Source organism: Melitaea cinxia, chromosome 3 (genome assembly GCF_905220565.1).
Source record: "Melitaea cinxia chromosome 3, ilMelCinx1.1, whole genome shotgun sequence".
Taxonomy (NCBI): domain Eukaryota; kingdom Metazoa; phylum Arthropoda; class Insecta; order Lepidoptera; family Nymphalidae; genus Melitaea; species Melitaea cinxia.
Genome location: NC_059396.1, coordinates 7,386,645 through 7,404,956, shown reverse-complemented (window position 1 = coordinate 7,404,956; position 18,312 = coordinate 7,386,645). Strand labels below are relative to the sequence as shown.

General features: G+C 40.3%; 1 protein-coding gene and 1 long non-coding RNA gene across 3 annotated transcripts in view; one reads left to right on the top strand and one right to left on the bottom strand.

Moving 5' to 3' along the window:
• LOC123669367 (protein muscleblind) overlaps positions 1–8,883 on the top strand; it is a 58,027-nt gene extending 49,144 nt beyond the window's left edge. Inside the window, exons 2-7 of one of the 2 annotated variants that reach the window (XM_045602973.1) lie at positions 363–530; positions 1,916–2,095; positions 2,986–3,270; positions 3,748–3,789; positions 3,881–4,004; positions 8,435–8,883. In XM_045602973.1, the coding sequence (XP_045458929.1) occupies positions 363–530; positions 1,916–2,095; positions 2,986–3,270; positions 3,748–3,789; positions 3,881–4,004; positions 8,435–8,469 (834 nt within the window). In that variant the 3' untranslated portion in view covers positions 8,470–8,883. The remainder of the gene's footprint in view (positions 1–362; positions 531–1,915; positions 2,096–2,985; positions 3,271–3,747; positions 3,790–3,880; positions 4,005–8,434) is intronic. The other variant, XM_045602974.1, reaches the window with a different exon arrangement.
• Positions 8,884–14,838: 5,955 nt separating this feature from the next.
• On the bottom strand, positions 14,839–16,190 carry LOC123669136. Its single transcript, XR_006745693.1, has 2 exons — positions 16,155–16,190; positions 14,839–15,257 (listed from the first exon to the last, which is right to left on the bottom strand). It is a non-coding gene; the product is annotated as an uncharacterized LOC123669136 (long non-coding RNA).
• Positions 16,191–18,312: the final 2,122 nt, after the last annotated feature.

Here is an 18,312-nt window from a genome sequence, read left to right as displayed (position 1 = left end):
GCTTTTTACTAAATCAAATGGATGGTATACACGGTACATATACCAAAATAGCATTTTTTAAAATTTTTGTCTGTCCGTCTGTCTGTTTGTTCCGGCTAATCTTTAAAACGGCTGGACCGATTTTGACAGACTTTTACTGGCAGATAGCTAATATAATAAGGAGTAAATATGACTACTTTTATTTTAGAAATTTATTTATTTTACAACTCTTTCCTAACTCTCATTTTATAACTAAGTTTTTTGCTAAATTCCACGCGAACGAAGTCAGAAACATCGTTTTTAATTATATTGCCAATATATGTGAAAGAAATAATTAAATCCGTTAAAAGCTTGAAGGTGATTGTGAATTTATAAATTTTCAGGGTCGGTGTAACCGCGAGAAGCCGCCCTGCAAGTATTTCCACCCGCCGCAGCATCTCAAAGATCAGCTTCTCATCAACGGTCGGAATCACCTAGCACTAAAGAACGCTTTAATGCAGCAGATGGGGTTGACGCCGGGCCAGGTGCTGCCTGGCCAAGTTCCAACTGTGGTGAGTGAATTCGTTTTACATATGCTAACACTAAATGAATGCTTCGAGCGATCGGCCCTCAAATACTAGGTACATTGTGCACGCAACACGCAGCTTTCGGTGTAACTTGCTATTATGTAATTTTTGAGCATTAATTGATTTACACGTAGATATACCTTATTTAAAAATTTAAATTGTTCCTGTATATTAATTTCTTCTAAAGATATAATAACTTGTTAATTACTTTGTAATACATGCGTAAGTTTAATTTTTAATGTAACAATTATTATCGAATCAATTCTGTTAAGAAAATTCATTAGATGCAGACAAGTGTTTGTTGTAAGTTAATAGTTATTTACTTTTCTATAAGAAGTACAGTTGCTCTTGGAGTTCTGAGCTTCAATTTAAACTTTTGCTCTGAGTTGGTAGTGTTAACAAGTATGTAGCTGTACAGTTGTATATCATCAACTCGTAGATTTATTTAATAACAGGTACAATTTAAATTTTTCGCCGAAGGCCGATCGCTCCTTACAGCTTAAGCATGTTTGTTTTGTATAATTTTATTTGTTCCTTAAGTGGCATGTCTCTTTCCAAACTTACAATTGTATGAACTGGGTATAAGCGGTAATGCAAATTAAATCACTGAAATATACTCCCTCACTATTCACACTATTGCTAACGTTACGGCCCGATCTCCTCGGGGTCTCTCCTCGCACCGCCTCTGTGTTCTCCTTCAGGAGCTTCTAGTTCGTACATACGCAACTCCTGCGCTTGAGTAGAAAGCTGGTTGGACTAGTGCGCGGAGTGACATCGAGGGGCGAAGTACGGGCGCGGGCTGTCCCTCGCACGATGAGTAGCGTGTTTGTGTGGTTTTGTGTTGAGGTGGGCGGCGTGAGCGGAGCGGGAGCGGCTGCGAGCCACCTCGCCGCGCTGGATCCGATCAGTCTCGCCCTGCTCGCTCCGCAGGTAATCTCGCTGACGACGCGCCGCCACTGCCGGCCCCTCACACCGATCGTACCACTCGCCTGTCCCTATTACCTTTTACTTTGCCTATATATTATTATGTTAGTTTAGGCTTTTGGTTTTCAAATAACAACACTTCCGAACCTGATTCCTATCCTTTGGCCGGTGGAGGTAGCTTACTGGACAAACCGTATGCTTTTTAATTTTTCGATTTTAAATACATTAAAGCATGCCGAGCTTTCAGTTACGCTAACTTTACTAATACTAATAATAATAGTACGTTCTTACGCAGATATATTAACTCTACTTACGCTTTTTGAACTTACTAGGGCTTGTTGGATTTTATTACTTAAAATATTTTGGGATCATTTATAATACAAGAAAAAGTATATGAAATTGTAATTATCATCCAAGTGAGAACTAATTTTGTATGTTTATCTCAGGCGACGTCGCCATACTTATCGGGCGTACCCGGCGTAGGGTCGACGTATGCCCAATATTATGCGCCTCAGCTGGTGCCAGCAGTACTCGGCCACGACCCGGCGGCCGCAGCGGCTTCGCCGCTAGGCGTGATGCAGCAACCAGTGCTGCAGCAAAAATTGCCGCGCACTGACCGTCTCGAGGTAAGAACATTACGTTACCTGTTTGAGTCTCTAATTGTCCCTAACACCTGAGTAGCGCTTCCTGATGTTGCCACATATTTTGGGGACCGACACGAATTATCTAATAATAGTAGTTATATAATATACTTAAATATAAATTGGCAGCTCAATATTTACTATTAATCAAACATGTGTCGGTTTCCTAAGCAAATTAAAGGCGATGGAGCCTATACCTGTCCCCGTGTGTCTGTGGCGCGTGGGCGCACTGGCTCAATACGTCTGCGCGTGCGCTTTGCGAGCAACACTCGCTTTACTCTCTCCCGGTGAAGGGTCTACACTGTTGGCGTAACGTCGGCAACAATGCCACGCTTTATCTAAAACTTACAACTCACATAGTTAATGATTACTAGTAGAATCGAAAATATAGTTTCATTATTCACAATAAAAGCTGCCGCCTCCTTGCCTTAAAACTGTAATAATTTTTTGTGCCTACAATGTAGTGGTGCCAGTTTGTGATTACGGTAATTAATAAAAAGTTTTTGATTACTTAAAAATAATTATTTAATGAAAGATGCGACGGATGCGTTACTTTTAAAAATATCATAACGTAAAGTTTTCGTACTCGAAAAAAGCGGCGTCGGGTGAAATGAATTGCTCTCACTTACATTTGTTAGCAAAAATGCAAAAGGTTCTTGGTTAAGGTCGATAATTTTTTCATATCGTTAATCATCGTTGTCGCGGTTTGAATTTAGGAGAAATATAGAAGTTATGTCGCGTACAAATAGGTTCGAAACAAAAATATAAAACGCTAAACAGCGGTGCGATGTAGACGAAAATAACGGGTAGAGAGGCGCGCGTGGTGACGGGAGCGAGGGCGCGAGCGGCGACATGGCTGGTGTGTGGTGGTGCAGGTGTGCCGGGAGTTCCAGCGCGGCGCGTGCAAGCGCGCCGAGTCCGAGTGTCGCTTCGCACACCCGCCGCCGCCCGTTGTCGCGCACGACGACGGCTGTGTCACGGTGTGCATGGACGCCGTCAAGGGCCGCTGCGTCCGCGACCCCTGCCGCTATTTCCACCCTCCCCTGCACCTGCAGGCGCACCTTAAGGCGCAGGCGCGCGGCGCGGTACGCCACCAGGCTGCACGCTCTCGCCTCGCTCGCTCGCGCTCGCTTGTCTTCTTCCGCTTGGTCTCGCTCGCCGCGACGCCGCTTATGTTTCGCAGAGCTTGTTCTGTTGAGTTCGCCGCGGTGTCGTCCCGCGTCACGCTTCCGTCGCACTCACGCTTCACTTTTAATTTTTTTTATCTATCGCATAATATCACCTTACGCCGAGCTTTAGGTGTATTCTGTGCATCTATTACATTGTTATTGTTTCTGTCCCGTCCTGCGACGCTTGGCTTCACGTAGACGGCCGCCGCATCGCAGCAGCCGGCAGCGAGCGCGACTTCGGAGCCGGGCAAGAAACGTCCGGCGCCCGCCGAGCTCGAGCCGCCACCGGTACAGCCGCCAGCTTTGCACGCTTCTCCTCCCCCGCCCGCTCCCGCCCGCACGCTCCCCGCGGCCCCTTCCGGGCGGCGAGGCGCGGGCCGGCCGCCCCCGCCCGCCCGCGCCGCGCCGCCCTCCACCCCGCCCTCGAGCCCATAGAACCCCGCTCAACCGTCTCGTTTATCTTTTCAGATGGACATGAAAAGCGTCGGATCCTTCTATTACGATAACTTCGTAAGTATCCCGACGGCTGCGAGCAAAAATTAAATCGACATCTCGGGCGACGGATCGAGCGCGATCATTCAACCGTATTGTCTCGTTTCAGGCCTTCCCAGGAGTGGTGCCGTACAAGCGACCCGCAGCGGACAAAGCCGGAGTTCCCGTGTACCAGCCGGCGACCACGTACCAGCAACTGATGCAGCTCCAGCAGCCGTTCGTGCCCGTGTCATGTGAGTACCCCGCGCCCGCCTCGTCCGCCCCGCCGGCCGCGGTGACGGCGGTGTCGGGCGCATCGAGCGCGCCGCCCGCGCCCGCCCCGCCCGCGCCGCCCGCCCCGCAGGCCCCCGCGCAAGCCGCGTCGCCGCCCGCGCCCAGCGCCGAGCCCGCGCCCGACCCCGCGGCCGTGGCGAAGGAGGTCGCGCACAAGAACTACGCGGCCGCGCTGGCGCTTGCGGCGCAGCAGTCCGCCATGGCGCACGCGGCCGCCGCCTACACGCAGCAGGCCTTCAAGGCGCGCGCCGCCATGCCGGGCCTCATGCGCGCGCCGCTCATGATGAGGCCGGGCTGGCCCGCGCCGCCCGTGCACATGCCCGCCTTCTACCAGCAGCCGTACATGTACGCGATGCCGCCGCCCACGCCGCCCTCCGCGGCCGCGGCGGCGGCGGCGGCGGCCGCGGCGGTCAACCCCTACAAAAAAATGAAGACGACCTAAGACGGTGCGCGGGTGGGCCGCGGCCGGAGGGGCGCGGGGCGCGGGGTCTCCGCGTAGAGACTCGTACGTGTGCGATCGAGTGTGGCCCCGGCCTGTCGGGGCGTTAGCGCTAGGCGTGTTGTCACATTTGTATTGTACTATTGTAAGGACGAAGCGAGCGGTTTCCGTTTCGCGGATGTCTAGGTAGTTTTACGCTATGATATCTATTCTATTATGTATCTACTCACTTACCGTTTTATCTTATGCGTGTATATTTCTCGTATCTACGATCCCGGTAATAATAACGCTTGAAATGCATGACTGTACGTTTTTTATTACCTCTTATCGATCGTCGTTTATCGTGAGTATCGTCGTACTGAGAGTTGAGCGCTTAGTCCGTCGATCCCGTTTCCCGCTACGTACACGCTTGTTCTCGGAGGAGCTCCGCACGGGTGCGCTTTGGCCATTGTGTCGGCAGTACCTAGTGGTTACCGGCTTGCAGCAGCGAGCCCGCACCTAACACAGCCGCCTTCTAATTTTCGCATGGATAGAACCCACCACCCCTATATACGTTTGGCTCATCAGGTACTTTACTCATTATTCTAGTGCTCCTCGTGTGTGCTAAGTGTGCCGGCGTGTTCATCAGTAGAGCCGCGGAGCTGACGAGCGTCGCTCCGCATTTTCTTTTAAGTCGCACTTCTTTCTATTTATTTTTAACGCTTTCTGTTACATGCCTTCCGAATGACCGCTTCGGCTGTCGTCCGCATTGCAATCTTTTGTCGCTTTTTGTTTCGGACGGACAGGCTGTGCGCCCCCCAACGCTCCGTACGTGGAGTACACGGACGAGCGCGGACAGGTAACGAGTGCGCGTGCCCGCTACACACCGCCCCGAGCGAGCATGTCGCTTACTAACGCTACCCTGACACTTCCGAGTCGGCGTTCCTTTTGGGTTTTCGGCGGCTTTCTTGCACTCCTGCTATTTTCGATCACGGGCTCAAGTGTGTTCGCTCTAACCAAACTCGCATATCACCTATACCTGCTCCTTAGCCTTTAACATTTTACGTTTGCCAGTCGAAGACATATCATATTTTAAAAAAAAAAATAGTAATAATAAAAATCCTATTGAACCTTATATAATTGAAATTGTAATTTCTACCGATTTTATTCTTTTTATTTGCGATATAAATACATCGAATAATTCAACACCTCCTATGAGCTTGCTTCGTAAGTTTGCTTCTGTAGTAACATTTAGTTGTGATGTAGGTAATAAAGTAGACTAAGCGCTTAATGAGAAAAAAAAATGCGTGCTAAACATCATGCCGTCCTATATTATAGGCTACTAAAACAAGCTTGGGGTACGCTTGGTTAAGCTTCGTGTCAACCTGACACACCACCGCCGAGGATACAAAAATAAAGCATTTTAAGAACCTTCCTGTAGCACTTGGCGACCGGTGGGGACGTGTGTTTATTCTTCGAAAGCTATCTTTACATAACCGCCAAGTTCTCACACTAGCTTGGACAGAGCCTATCTAAACTGTCTGTGGCAATAATTTTCAGCATACCTAAAAGTGATGGCATTGCTTGTGAAGCCGTTCATACGTTTTAACGTCATCGTCACATCAATCATTTAGTCATTGTGCTGTAACTGTATCAGTTAAATATTGTATTGAACAGTTGATGCTACAACTTACATGTTGACGATTTTTAGTTTTTTGTATAGTGAAACATATTTGCTTTCAAATGTGGAAGAAGTCACTCTACAGTATTGCCTTGCTTACACCTGGTAAGATATAATCAGCTTACTTTAATATCCTCAATATAAGTGATTTCCTGTTTGTAGCCTATACTGAAACACCGCTTTCTTAAAGCATGTATATGTATTCATTTTAATAAAAATAACAAAAGCAATTAATATTAATCACAATCTAAAATAGTCGTTTTAAAACTTACTGCGAAACTGCGGTTATTTCAGTAAAGGTATAATTTTATTAATAAATACATAACGAAGCGAGTGATTTATTTTCTGTCATTGAATTGATGTAATAACGTTGCAAAATGATGCTTTAGTAAAATTAAACAGTTCTTATTGATAGTAAAGAAATTATGTCAACTCCATGTCAGAAATTCACCTCCAACGGTCAACTGTCAACTACAGAAAGGGGGTTATTTTAAGTAATATAAAGCTACACGCTTTTTAAGTAAATGTAAGTTTGTGCGTAGTTGGTGGTCGAATTGACGGTGGTGAAATAAGAGAAATCAAAGTGATGCCCTCGATTACTTAGCGTTAACGTAACGAGCGTCCGTCTCGAGAGAGGTTGCTATGTTTTTCTTTGTGCTCGGGCCAATTAACCACTTTGAGTTTTCTTATACAATGCTTAAAGTGCTTCGCCGTTGCGGCTTCAGTTCCTCGCTTAAGATTCGTTGAAGCCCCTCTGATGCTTACTTGAAGTACTCACCGTAGACGTAATTAATATACTTGGTTTTCTTTTGTTTGTCGTACAGTAACCGCACTCTCTAATGGTCATTATGTTGCAGTTTGTACTACCACTAACATGTCACGTCCAGAACTGTCATGTAAGCTAAAGGTATAAGTTTAATTTGTCTTTTTACATATAACCATGCCTACCTATCGTTACCGACCAGCATGACTGTCCTCGGTCCTCTACAAAGAACTCACGATGGACTCTCACAGCCGACGCAGACACATTTCGCAAATATCCCTACACAGCCTATTTAAGCTTTTTTTTTATAGCGACCGTTGGTTTTAATGGGTACACTTTGGACGCTACAGAACTTATAGAACGCCCTCGCCCTGGTACAAATTGTCTAGCATCATGCTTTAGCTTTTTTGTAAAATATAGTCACGCTTAAATAAGATTGGCTGCGCAATAATGATTATATTTCAAGCGTTCTGCATGCCATTTAGATATTATATATTCATACCTACTTGCATAGTGCAGCGTACTTTAACACTACTCTACGGTTACGGAACTTATTCACAACAACAGCTCCGCCTCTGGGCTCGTAATGTATTTCACCGTGTACAGTTTTTGTCGATGACGGATATTACAATATAAAAGTGACACACTGTCAACGCGCCACTTGATAAAGAATGCTTGGAAGGTACAATCATATTGTGCAACAAATCTTGTAAAGTTATTGTAATATTAAAGCAGCAACAAGATTTGATTTCGAGCAATTTCGCCTTCCGTGTGTCTTATTTTTGTTCTTTGAATAATACCGTAGCGATTGAGAAACTACACACGCATTTGTTTAATTCTTTAGAGGGTCGATATGAGTACGCGTGAGCGATGTGTCAAAGGTCACTGTACCTTTGCTCTTTGATATTACAAAAACTACTTTGGCGTTTTTTTCAGACGGCTGTGCAATGAGGATACTTTCAGTGTCAGATGTATGAATGTTCATGAAGTGATAGAGCTAGCATTAACACTATTAACAAATAAAATTCATAAACCGTCAGATATTTCACAGATATCATACAAATATTACTCTATGTACAGTATTTTTAAATATAGTTTTTTAAATCACTTTCAACATTTTTTGACTGTTTATGAAGTAGATGATTTAGTTATTCTGTCATTCAAACAGTTCATTCACAATATAAAATATGCGAGATGATGATGTATTGTCACGAGATGACCTTCGAGTTAAATAAACTTTCACATTGTTGTGAATATGAAAATGACTCCTTGTTAATGCCACATTTATACACTATCTTTATGCATACAACGACGAGTTAATAGAAAAATATAACCTTAAAAATCAGAAATGAAATGCAAATTTAAACAACAATTGGCAGTGTGAATAAATGGGACCTAGTGAAAAAGTTTTTAAAGAAAATTCTATTAAATAATAATATTTTCTGCGTATGTATATATTTTGAAAAAACTGTTTGAATGTACATATAATTATAAACAAATTCTTATGAATGATTTTTACGCTTTTCAGTTACTGGACACCCTCCCGGTGTGCCAAGATTTTAATCGACAAGGATGTACGAGACCTACCTGCAGATTCGTTCATATTCGTGAAGGTATGATATTTTTATACCGTTAAGTTTTATCCGAAATCAATTGTGAAGTAAAATATTTTTATAACTGTTTATATGACTACTAAAATTGATAAATGTCCACAGTTGAGAATACAATCTAATCGATTTAATAAAACCTGCATGAATACATTGTTCCAAGTTCCTGCAGATTTCCTTCTTTTTGCATGATCTGTCACTAATATGTAGGTTAGATCTTTAAGAACGATTAGTCCTTATTAGTTACAAAATATTAGCGTAGCCTATTTAAAAGTAGTTTTGTATTTTATTAGAAAAATCTCGTCGTTGTTGTTATCAATAATTAGATCTAATGTAGCCGTTTTAGATAAATAGAACGAAATTCAGTATCTATTAACTTTTATTTTAAAACTTTATTCACGCCAATTTTTGTCGACGACATTTATTTTATCATATTCAATATATAAACGTGGTCCTAAAACAGTAGCCGTAGCCGTAGCTTGCATAAGTCGCGTAGTGATAATGAGTCACGAGCGCGTGCGCGGTGGCGGTCGCGAGGCGAACGTGTAACGTGTTGGTGCGCAGGGTGCGGGCTGCAGGTGGTGGGCTGCCGCGTGGTGGTGTGCCGCGACGCCGCCGCCGGCGCGTGCCGCCGCGCCGCCTGCCGCTACTACCACATCCCCGTGCAGCTGCCGCCCGCGCTGCGCCCCCCCTAACGCCCTCCCCCGCCGCGCCCCGCACCCCTCCCCGCCCCCAGCGATCGCGCCTCTGACACACTTGGGACAGGTTTCCATCGGAGGTGGTTAAGTTTCGAGGAATTCGCCGCGCGGGCGGCGGCCGCCACCCGGCGACCTCCGCCGCCCGCGCGTGCTTTCGGGAAAGAGTGTGTACATAGTAGCGGGATACGATTCTCAGGCACGGTCATGCGATTGTGATATGAATAGAATTCGAGACGCCGGAGCCGTTTGAATGGTTTATCGAGATCGTACCGAGATCGTCGAATAGTAGTTAGTGAGGTTTCAAATGTTTTATTACTATTGTATATTATTTTTTTAAGATACGATATGAGTTCCTGTAAAGATCGGCGCGGCCGCCCCCCGGCGCCGCGCGGTGTTTGTTGTATATAAGCGAGTAATGTTAGGCCAGGCGCGCGCCCGCGGGCGTCTGCGTGGCCGCAGCTTCTGCCGAAGGCCGAGGCCGGAGTCGAAAGTTGCACCACCCCACTCCTACTGTGAGCGTTTTTGTGAGATTTATGTTAATTATTATTTTGTTGTAAAATTGTTTTTATAGATGACAAGTTTACACTAGATTAGATTAAGAGGGTCTATGAAACACCAATAGTGTAGCCGCTTCTCTCCTTCGGCACCGATACTTTGACGCCGGAGCACAATGCGCGTCGCGGAGCGCCGCTCGTCCGCTCGGCCGTCGTTCCCGTGCCGCGTCCCCACTTAGAATAGATCACGACACTCGTAGAGTGGTAGTGGACTAACAAATCGAAATACAATGAACGTTGTCGGACAATATTAAAGCAAGGCATACTTCCAAGCTATTTACCTAAATTATAGGATAGAAAGTCGGCTTTTATTCCAGATAGATTTTGCTAGATAACCATATTTTTTTTCGATCGATCCCTGTCTATCGAAGCACAAATAGCGACCGACGATCGAGTCCGATCGAGCCGTCAACGAGTCCAGATACTGAAATAGCTCCCTGTATTGTTTTCGACATGAACAGTATTAACTTTTGATCAAATTTATCTCGTCGTATGTATGTAGAGGTGATATGCGGATAGAGAGAGGCAGGAGGGCGCCGCCGCGAGGCGAGGGAGCCCGATGCCTAATATTATTCCTAGTCCATATCCTTTTTGTTGATCAGTCATGCGATTAATGTTAGAATAAAAATATTAATAATTTGATTTATTCCTCCCATTTAGTGGATATTTTGATAATGATATATTAATAATGAAATATTTAAGATACATAATACATATTTGATTCTAAATCCTGATAAAGTGACACTACGTTAGTAATTTAGTCGGAGGGATACTTGTGCCGTGATTATATTTTTAGGTATATATTATGAAATAATTCCTAGCGTCGGAATTAAAGAAGTGATTAATGTGTAAGTGCGTTATATTTATTGTCGTATATCATAAGTGAAATGCCATATCGATAAAAGATGAATAGCGGAAGGTGGAGTTAAACTCGTCGGAGATGGTTGCGTTTTGTTTGCGTTGGTTGTTAATCGTCCGGGCCGCTGGCTGGCTGGCCGTGGGACAGTTCGCTTTTATCAATACGGCACTATATGACTCTTAAATACATAAGTTGTCTTTTTTGTTTTGTGTTGAAATTTATCGTTTCATTGATTATTTGTTGCCTTTAATTTTTATTGTCAAAATTTTATGATCTGACGCATTTATTGTAAGACAATCGATTACTTTTATAATTAATTAGTGTGATAATAATTATTATGGTATCAAATTGCCGTTATAATATTGAACATCGAAAGTATCCTTCCTCTTTAGAAGGGACTCTTCAGGCCCAAGGTTTCTAGTGGATTTTATATTTTTCTTTTTGTTGTATTTTTAATGTTGCGTGTGTCTTACACATAATATATTTCATTTTGTGATATTTTTAACTATAAAGTACTGTTATTATAAATCCAAATGGAATAATGAAGACCTAATTAATTAAATATTCAAGAATTTATTTGTAAATCACAAAAAAAAATGTAAAACTGTAAATATATTAACAAAAAAAAAAATGAACTGCAACACAATAATGTTGATTATAATTATATCTCTCATCAAGTACACTGTAAGTTCTTCAATACCTAATGGTATGTTATTATGTAGTAGGTACAGTCTACTAAAAGGTAAACCGGTCCAGTGAACAAAGTATTGATAATATTGTGAACATTTTTTTATTCATGAGCAATCACAGAAAGTACATGACATTGTAATATTATTTATGAAATTACTATGTGATGTGATCTTCGGATCAATTTTGAGTACAGTATAGATAATAAACAACTGAATATGTCACGTGGTTATTTATTTACATACCTCTAAATCTATGCCTATGTTCGAGACGTAAGAGAATGCTGACTGCATTCTGCAGCTACATTCTGAGGCCTATGTTTGTATTATATTGATTTGCCTTATACCAATGCTTACTGCTTTATTATTAATAAAAAATAGTTTTAATATTCAAAAGATTAGTAGGATCTATATAGATATAGCTATCATATTATGAGTTCTTATTTATACTATTTACCTAATATTTAATTCATAATAAGTAGTACTATATTGATTATACGCTTTAGACTGGCATCTCCCTACAATACACATACTGTTTGTTAGTTGATTTACAAAATATTTCCGATTTCATAGTTAAAAAAAATATATAAATTATCTGCACAAACATACCCATACAAAATATTTTTACTGTCGCTGGATTTAGGAGTAACCCACAGTCACAGCATTACTATAAAAATTAAATAAATTGCTTAAAGTCCAGATTTCTTTTAATAAATAGTTAAATAAGCTGAAATTAATGCTATAGTTAAATAACTATATACTGGTGTATCTAGTTCTACCTAGACTAGTTTCAAAATATCGGCTTTAGTTTTATTCAATTTACGGGTAAAAGCTACATTTTTTAAGTTTACATAAGGAAGGAATTATAAAATCAAAAGTTTAGAAGTACGCACATATTTAATTATATTTATAAAATGCTATATAATACGATTTAAAGTAGTAAAAAATACTTTCATATCAAAAAACGTCCAATCTAAGATAAAGGATAGCTGAGATTATCGTATTCGCAAAATCCCGACAGTAACATTGCAATTTTGGTCATTTGTTTGTAGTTAAATTTTGCAGTTGGTTGACCACTGAATTTGTTTTTAGGAGTTAAAGTTTAATTTTCTTTAAAAAATACCTTGTTTGGGTAAGTACGAAATCCAGGCAAACCCAGAGATTAAGAATCATTTCCTATTAGCATACAGTCGGATGCAGTAGATAACAATTAAACTATAACAGAATTTTGGTCTCCAGTACCTACTATTTCAAGGTTATTTAACGTTTATTACTATACTGATCAGTTACCCTAGACGAACGATCGTATGTAAAGGGTTCATGTATGGTAGGGGGTACTTTACGAATTACAAGGTCTCCCCTTGTACTATTCTGTTACATTTTATTTCCCCTACTATAAATGTTGATTGACTCCTGTTATGAAATCAATGTTGGATAAAAATTAAATATAAACAATACTACTAATACATAATGTTTCTTTTTTTTATTGCAATAAAAATAATCCAAATAGACATATAAATCGCTTTCAATTCCAGGTCTACCACAAATATTTACCTAATTGAATATATTGTGACATTGATTTTCAACGCCGAAAAATCCCGTACACGTTATGAACCGAATTAAATTTTCAAATGTCTGCCGAATACATTACAAAAGATACAAGGATTTGGTTGAGAACCTTTGTGTATCGAACAAAAAAATCATGTATTCATGAAAAACAAAAAGTGACGAACGACTACGTGTCGCCGTATTGAAACAAGCTATCCTTTGTTGATAACGAAAAAGGGGGCCTCACATATAATTAACCCGGAAACTTGCGAGTCCTTGACATCGTTTTTTAATAGCTAAACTAGAACGCTCTATATTGTTTGTGGTTGTATCTCCAATCTCCAACCCATTCTTATAAAAGACTACCTACTTATAACATCGATTTAATGTAGGTACAGTTTCATTTGAACTGACTGCAACGATTATAATAAACTCTTTATTTTTAATGGCTTAAATTACCTGTCCAACCAACTGTCGGGACAAACCGAAATTAAAATAGAATAATATTTGATTCTGCGATGGTAGCGTAGTCTACCGGATCCAATGTAAAACATTCCAAAATTAACAACTACTTATAAATGAAAAATTAGTTAAATAAAAATTTAACAGTGGACCCAATTGTGAATCTAAACCATACTCGAATCACCTTGAACTCACACAATAAAAATTCATCAAAATCGGTCCAGCCGTCTAGGAGGAGTTCAGTGACATACACATGCACGCAAGAAATATATATATAAAGATATATATACAGCTGTGCCTGCAACTTCGTCCGCGTGGAATTAAAAAAATATTGGTCAGTTTGCAGAGTTACAAAATAAATAAATGTTTAGAATAAAAGTAGCTTAAGTTAATCCTTCAGCAGCTATCTGTCGGTGAAAGTCCCATCAAAATCGGTGCAGCCGTTTCAGAGATTAGCTGGAACAAACAGATACTCGTATTTTATTTATTTCTATAGATATAAGTAATATGTTGCGCTGGCGATTGCGAGTTTGATCCCCTTGCACTGTTAATATATATCTAATTTATAAAATTCTTGTGTCGCGGTGTTTGTAGTTAAACTCCTCCGAAACGGCTTGACCAATTTTCATGAAATTTTGTGTGCATATCGGGTAGATCTGAGAATCGAACGACAGCTATTTTTCATACCCCTAAGTTAATAGGGGGAGGGGGGTGTTAAGAGGGTTAGTAAAATATAATGAAATTGCAGCAAAACAACGTTTGTGGTGTCAGCTAGTAAATATATATAATAGTTTTGTCAGTTTACTTTTGTGTCTAACTGTTATAAACGAATATGTTCTGATGGTACACGAAAATTTTGGTAAATAGGGTAACTTTATTGAAAAGACACCCCCTTAGGAGGGATTTTTAGAAATTCTACCACTATTTCATAAACATGGATTGAAACTTTGGAAGTCAGTAATTTTTAATTACGGATGCATGAAAATTTATTTTTGTACTACTGGCTTAAAATAAATACCTTTTTCAACCTATGAAAATTCTACACCCAAGGGAGTGAAATAGTGGTTGACAGAGGGTGTTAGTGTGGAAGTCTGTCTTTTTTTAGGTTAAAAGCATAAAACTTTATCCTCAATTTACAAATAAGTACATTAATACGTATTTCATCATTTTTGGAATTTATTTTATTTTCTAAGCGGGAATCGATCCACGACCGCTGACGTGTTAGATGACTACACGCAACACTACACCAGAACGATTATATACTCGTCCTGATTTCGTACTAGCGACACTTTAATTAAATTAAATTAATTGACGTTCATGATATTCATGGGAAAGGTAAGTAAGGTAACCTTGATATGTAGTCAAATATACAACAAAGACTATATAAGATGAACTGTAACGAAGTAGTTAACATAAATTTAAAGAAGAATGGAGCCTGATATCTTCATGTATTACAGTAAATTATTAAAGTAAAATTATGTTTTATTTAATTTTTATCAATAATTAATAAACAATAAATAAATGCTATAGAACCCAAATGATTTATTTAGAATGTAGATTGATGAGATAGATGTAATAGATTAATTATTTATTATAGATTATTATATTTTATCAGTCCGTTCAGCCTATGCAGTCTACTGGTGGACATAGGTCTCCCCAAGTTCACGCCAGACATCCCGGTTTATTGCAATCCTTATCCAGTCTACACCGGCAATCTTATCATATATATGCTTAGTCTGTTCCATTGCACGTTGAGCAACTTCTGGATCAGTCCCTTCATCAGTGTCCACGTCTCGGCTCCGTATGTTAAAACAGGCAAGACGCATTGGTCGAAGACTTTTGTCTTCAAGCATTGCGGAAACTTCGAAGTGAAGACTCGACGAAGCCTGCCAAACGCGTCCTTCTCGAAGATTTTTCGAACTAGTTGAATGGTGTTCCTAGAAAAAGTGTTCAAAGTTTACAAGAGATGGAAAGTGTGAGAGTGATATTGAAAGAAGAGTGAAAGCAGGAAACAGGGTGAATGGAGCTTTGCACTCATTTATGAGCAGTCGGGAGGTTTCTAACAAGGCTTGTTTGGCTATGCATGGGGTGTTCGTTCCGACACTCATGTACGGAAGTGAAAGTTGGGTATGGCAGAAGAAACATGAAAGCACAATAAATGCAATTGAGATAAGAGCATTAAGAAGTATGATAGGAGTTAAACTGAGTGACAGACATAAGAAATAGTGAGATAAGGAAACGTTGTGGTCTACAAGAAGATGTAGTGACAAAAATTGAGAAAGGTATGCTCAGATGGTTTGGTCATGTCGAGAGCATTCTCTCTCTCTCTCGTGAAGAACGATTGACGATAAAAGTGTATAAGGCGAGTGTGGATAGAAGGGTTAGAAGGGGGAAGATCTAAGCGGACGTTCCGAGACCAAACGGACGTCTTGAAAAAAAGCCAGGTCCAGAGTACTCTAAACCGAAGAGCATGTGTGTGGTGTTCCCTATGTAGAAATAAGCCTGAATAACTTCGAAAAGGATACTATTGACCGATACCGAGCTCGGCATTACATACTTATCAAACATATCTTTTATTTTGTCCAAATTCATCCCGAGACTAACTCATCGGGAGGACCAGTTCAGCCCGCCCAGCATTTGGCCTCGTAGCCAGCATTGGCGTCACCTAGCTAATCCAACGTCTCCGCAAAGATAACGATACAGTCGGCGAAACGAAGGTGAGAAATGTATTCGCCATTGTTGTTGATGCCTCGTTCCCCCCAAGACAAGTTCTTAAAGACATCCTCCAACGTAGTGGTAAACAGTTTCGGTGATATTACAACTCCCAGTCTTACCCCGCGCCGAAGGAAAATAGGTCTTGTTCTCTAGTCTTGGATATGGACCATCATCGTCGCCGCGTCGTACGTACAGTCCACAAATGCCATACACAGCGGCTGATTATATTCTTCTGTCTTTTGTATAATCTGCCGAATACTATGGATATGGTTTACGGTTCTGTAGCCATTTCGAAACCCAGCTTGTTGACACACTGCTAAACTAAGTTGAACAATTTTTCCAAGGAGAGGCAACGTTGACGAGGTATCGGTAAAAATATCGTTATTAGTGTTATAATTCTATTTACCGATAACATAACGTTAAAACCGTTGCGTTACCTAATTACCGTTAAAAATTTTAACGGTATAAAGAGCATCGGAAAAAATTAGTAATGTTTACTGGTATTTTATTTATAACGTTACCAAGCCCTGAGTCAAACAATAGAACCTGATTGCCATACTTTAAATATCCAAGTACATATTTATTAAGCATTAACACGTTTTCGAAATCACTGAAAAATATACCTACAGTAATACCTAAAAGCGTAAAATATGTGTGAAGCCAAAACATTAATATAATATACAGGCTTGTTTCACCAGTTGTGGATAACGCTATGAGACGGATGACGGTACCTGTTAGTTAAAAGTTTTTGATTCATTATTCTATTTACCTTCTTTGTTACCATCGAATTCTACTATATATTTATTATTTGAGGAGAAACCTGATCTAATGGCCTATTCTAGCTCCCACAGTCAAAGTCTATTTGTATCGTTATCCATGAAATAGCGTTATCCCCAACTGGTTATTTTAAAGAGAAAAGTTCGATCTCATTCTATATAGTCTTTTCTAATTCTCTTGTGTTACGAAAAAATATTAGACGTGTTTTTCACAGCTGAACCTCTTGCTCACCACGCTTCTCTATTAAATTCTATCATTTATTATATTTTTCAATTATGAGATTATTAAGCGTCTAAAATAAATGAAACAATCCCTTATCAATTATGAAGTAATTAAAGTAATTAGTAAGTAAGCATCACAATACTTGTACCTACCGCGAATGGTAAACATACATCATTACAGCCTATACAGTCCACTGCTGGACATAGGCCTCCACAAGTTTACGCCAAAAATAACGTGAACTCATGTGTTTTGCCCATAGTCACCACGCTGGGCAGGCGGGTTGGTGACCGCAGTTCTGGCTTTGTCGCACCGAAGATGCTGCTGCCCGTCTTCGGCCTGTGTATTTCAAAGCCAGCAGTTGGATGGTTATCCCGCCATCGGTCGGCTTCTTAAGTTCCAGCGTGGTTGTTGAACCTTGTTATCCCTGAGTCGCCTCTTAAGACACCCACGGGAAGAGAGGGGGTGGCTAAATTCTTTAGTGCCGTAGCCACACAGCACAACATACATATATATAGGAGAGTTAATAATTATATTTAAAAACTAATAGGTTTTAAAATATTTAGAGAGCACCTTTAAAATATATTAGTACTAATTTTGTTAATTATTGTCATTATCTAAAATCTAACCTAATTATTTGATGCTTTTATAATACCTACTGTTGAGCTGTTATAATAGTTATAATACTTAATATAAAGATATGTAGAAATTGGTATAGATCCTTTATTCGTATATTTTCTACTCTTGAAAAGAATATGTTAGGGCTGTTAGGTACTAGCTAGCTTTAAAGCTGGGTAACATTATAACTCTTTTATTCTTAAGACTTGCGTAGTATACAAATTTTTCCCTAATATTATTGGTGTATACATTCACATTTAACTAAATGATAGAAAGGAATCGATTATGAAAATAAGCATAAGACCGGAAAATCGGTAATTATATTGCCAACACAATAATATTTTTCGATTTTACCGACATAACAATAAAAAATAAGAACTGCCTATTTAAATAAAAATTACGATAAGCATAATTGTTGCAGAATTTTGAGATATGTATACGCTGAATTCTGAAATCTCAATGATTAATGATAGTAATGTAATCTCAGTTGGCTTCGGCCTTAGTTTACCAGTCATCGAATCAGAAGAAAAATAAAGTTACTTCAGACTTGGCTCCGGCCTTTTGATATATCAGAACGAAACTTACAAATTCAAACTAGGCTGTATGGATTATAGTCCTTTGCCTTTCCCTATTGGGGATAAATTTTAAAACAACAACAATGAT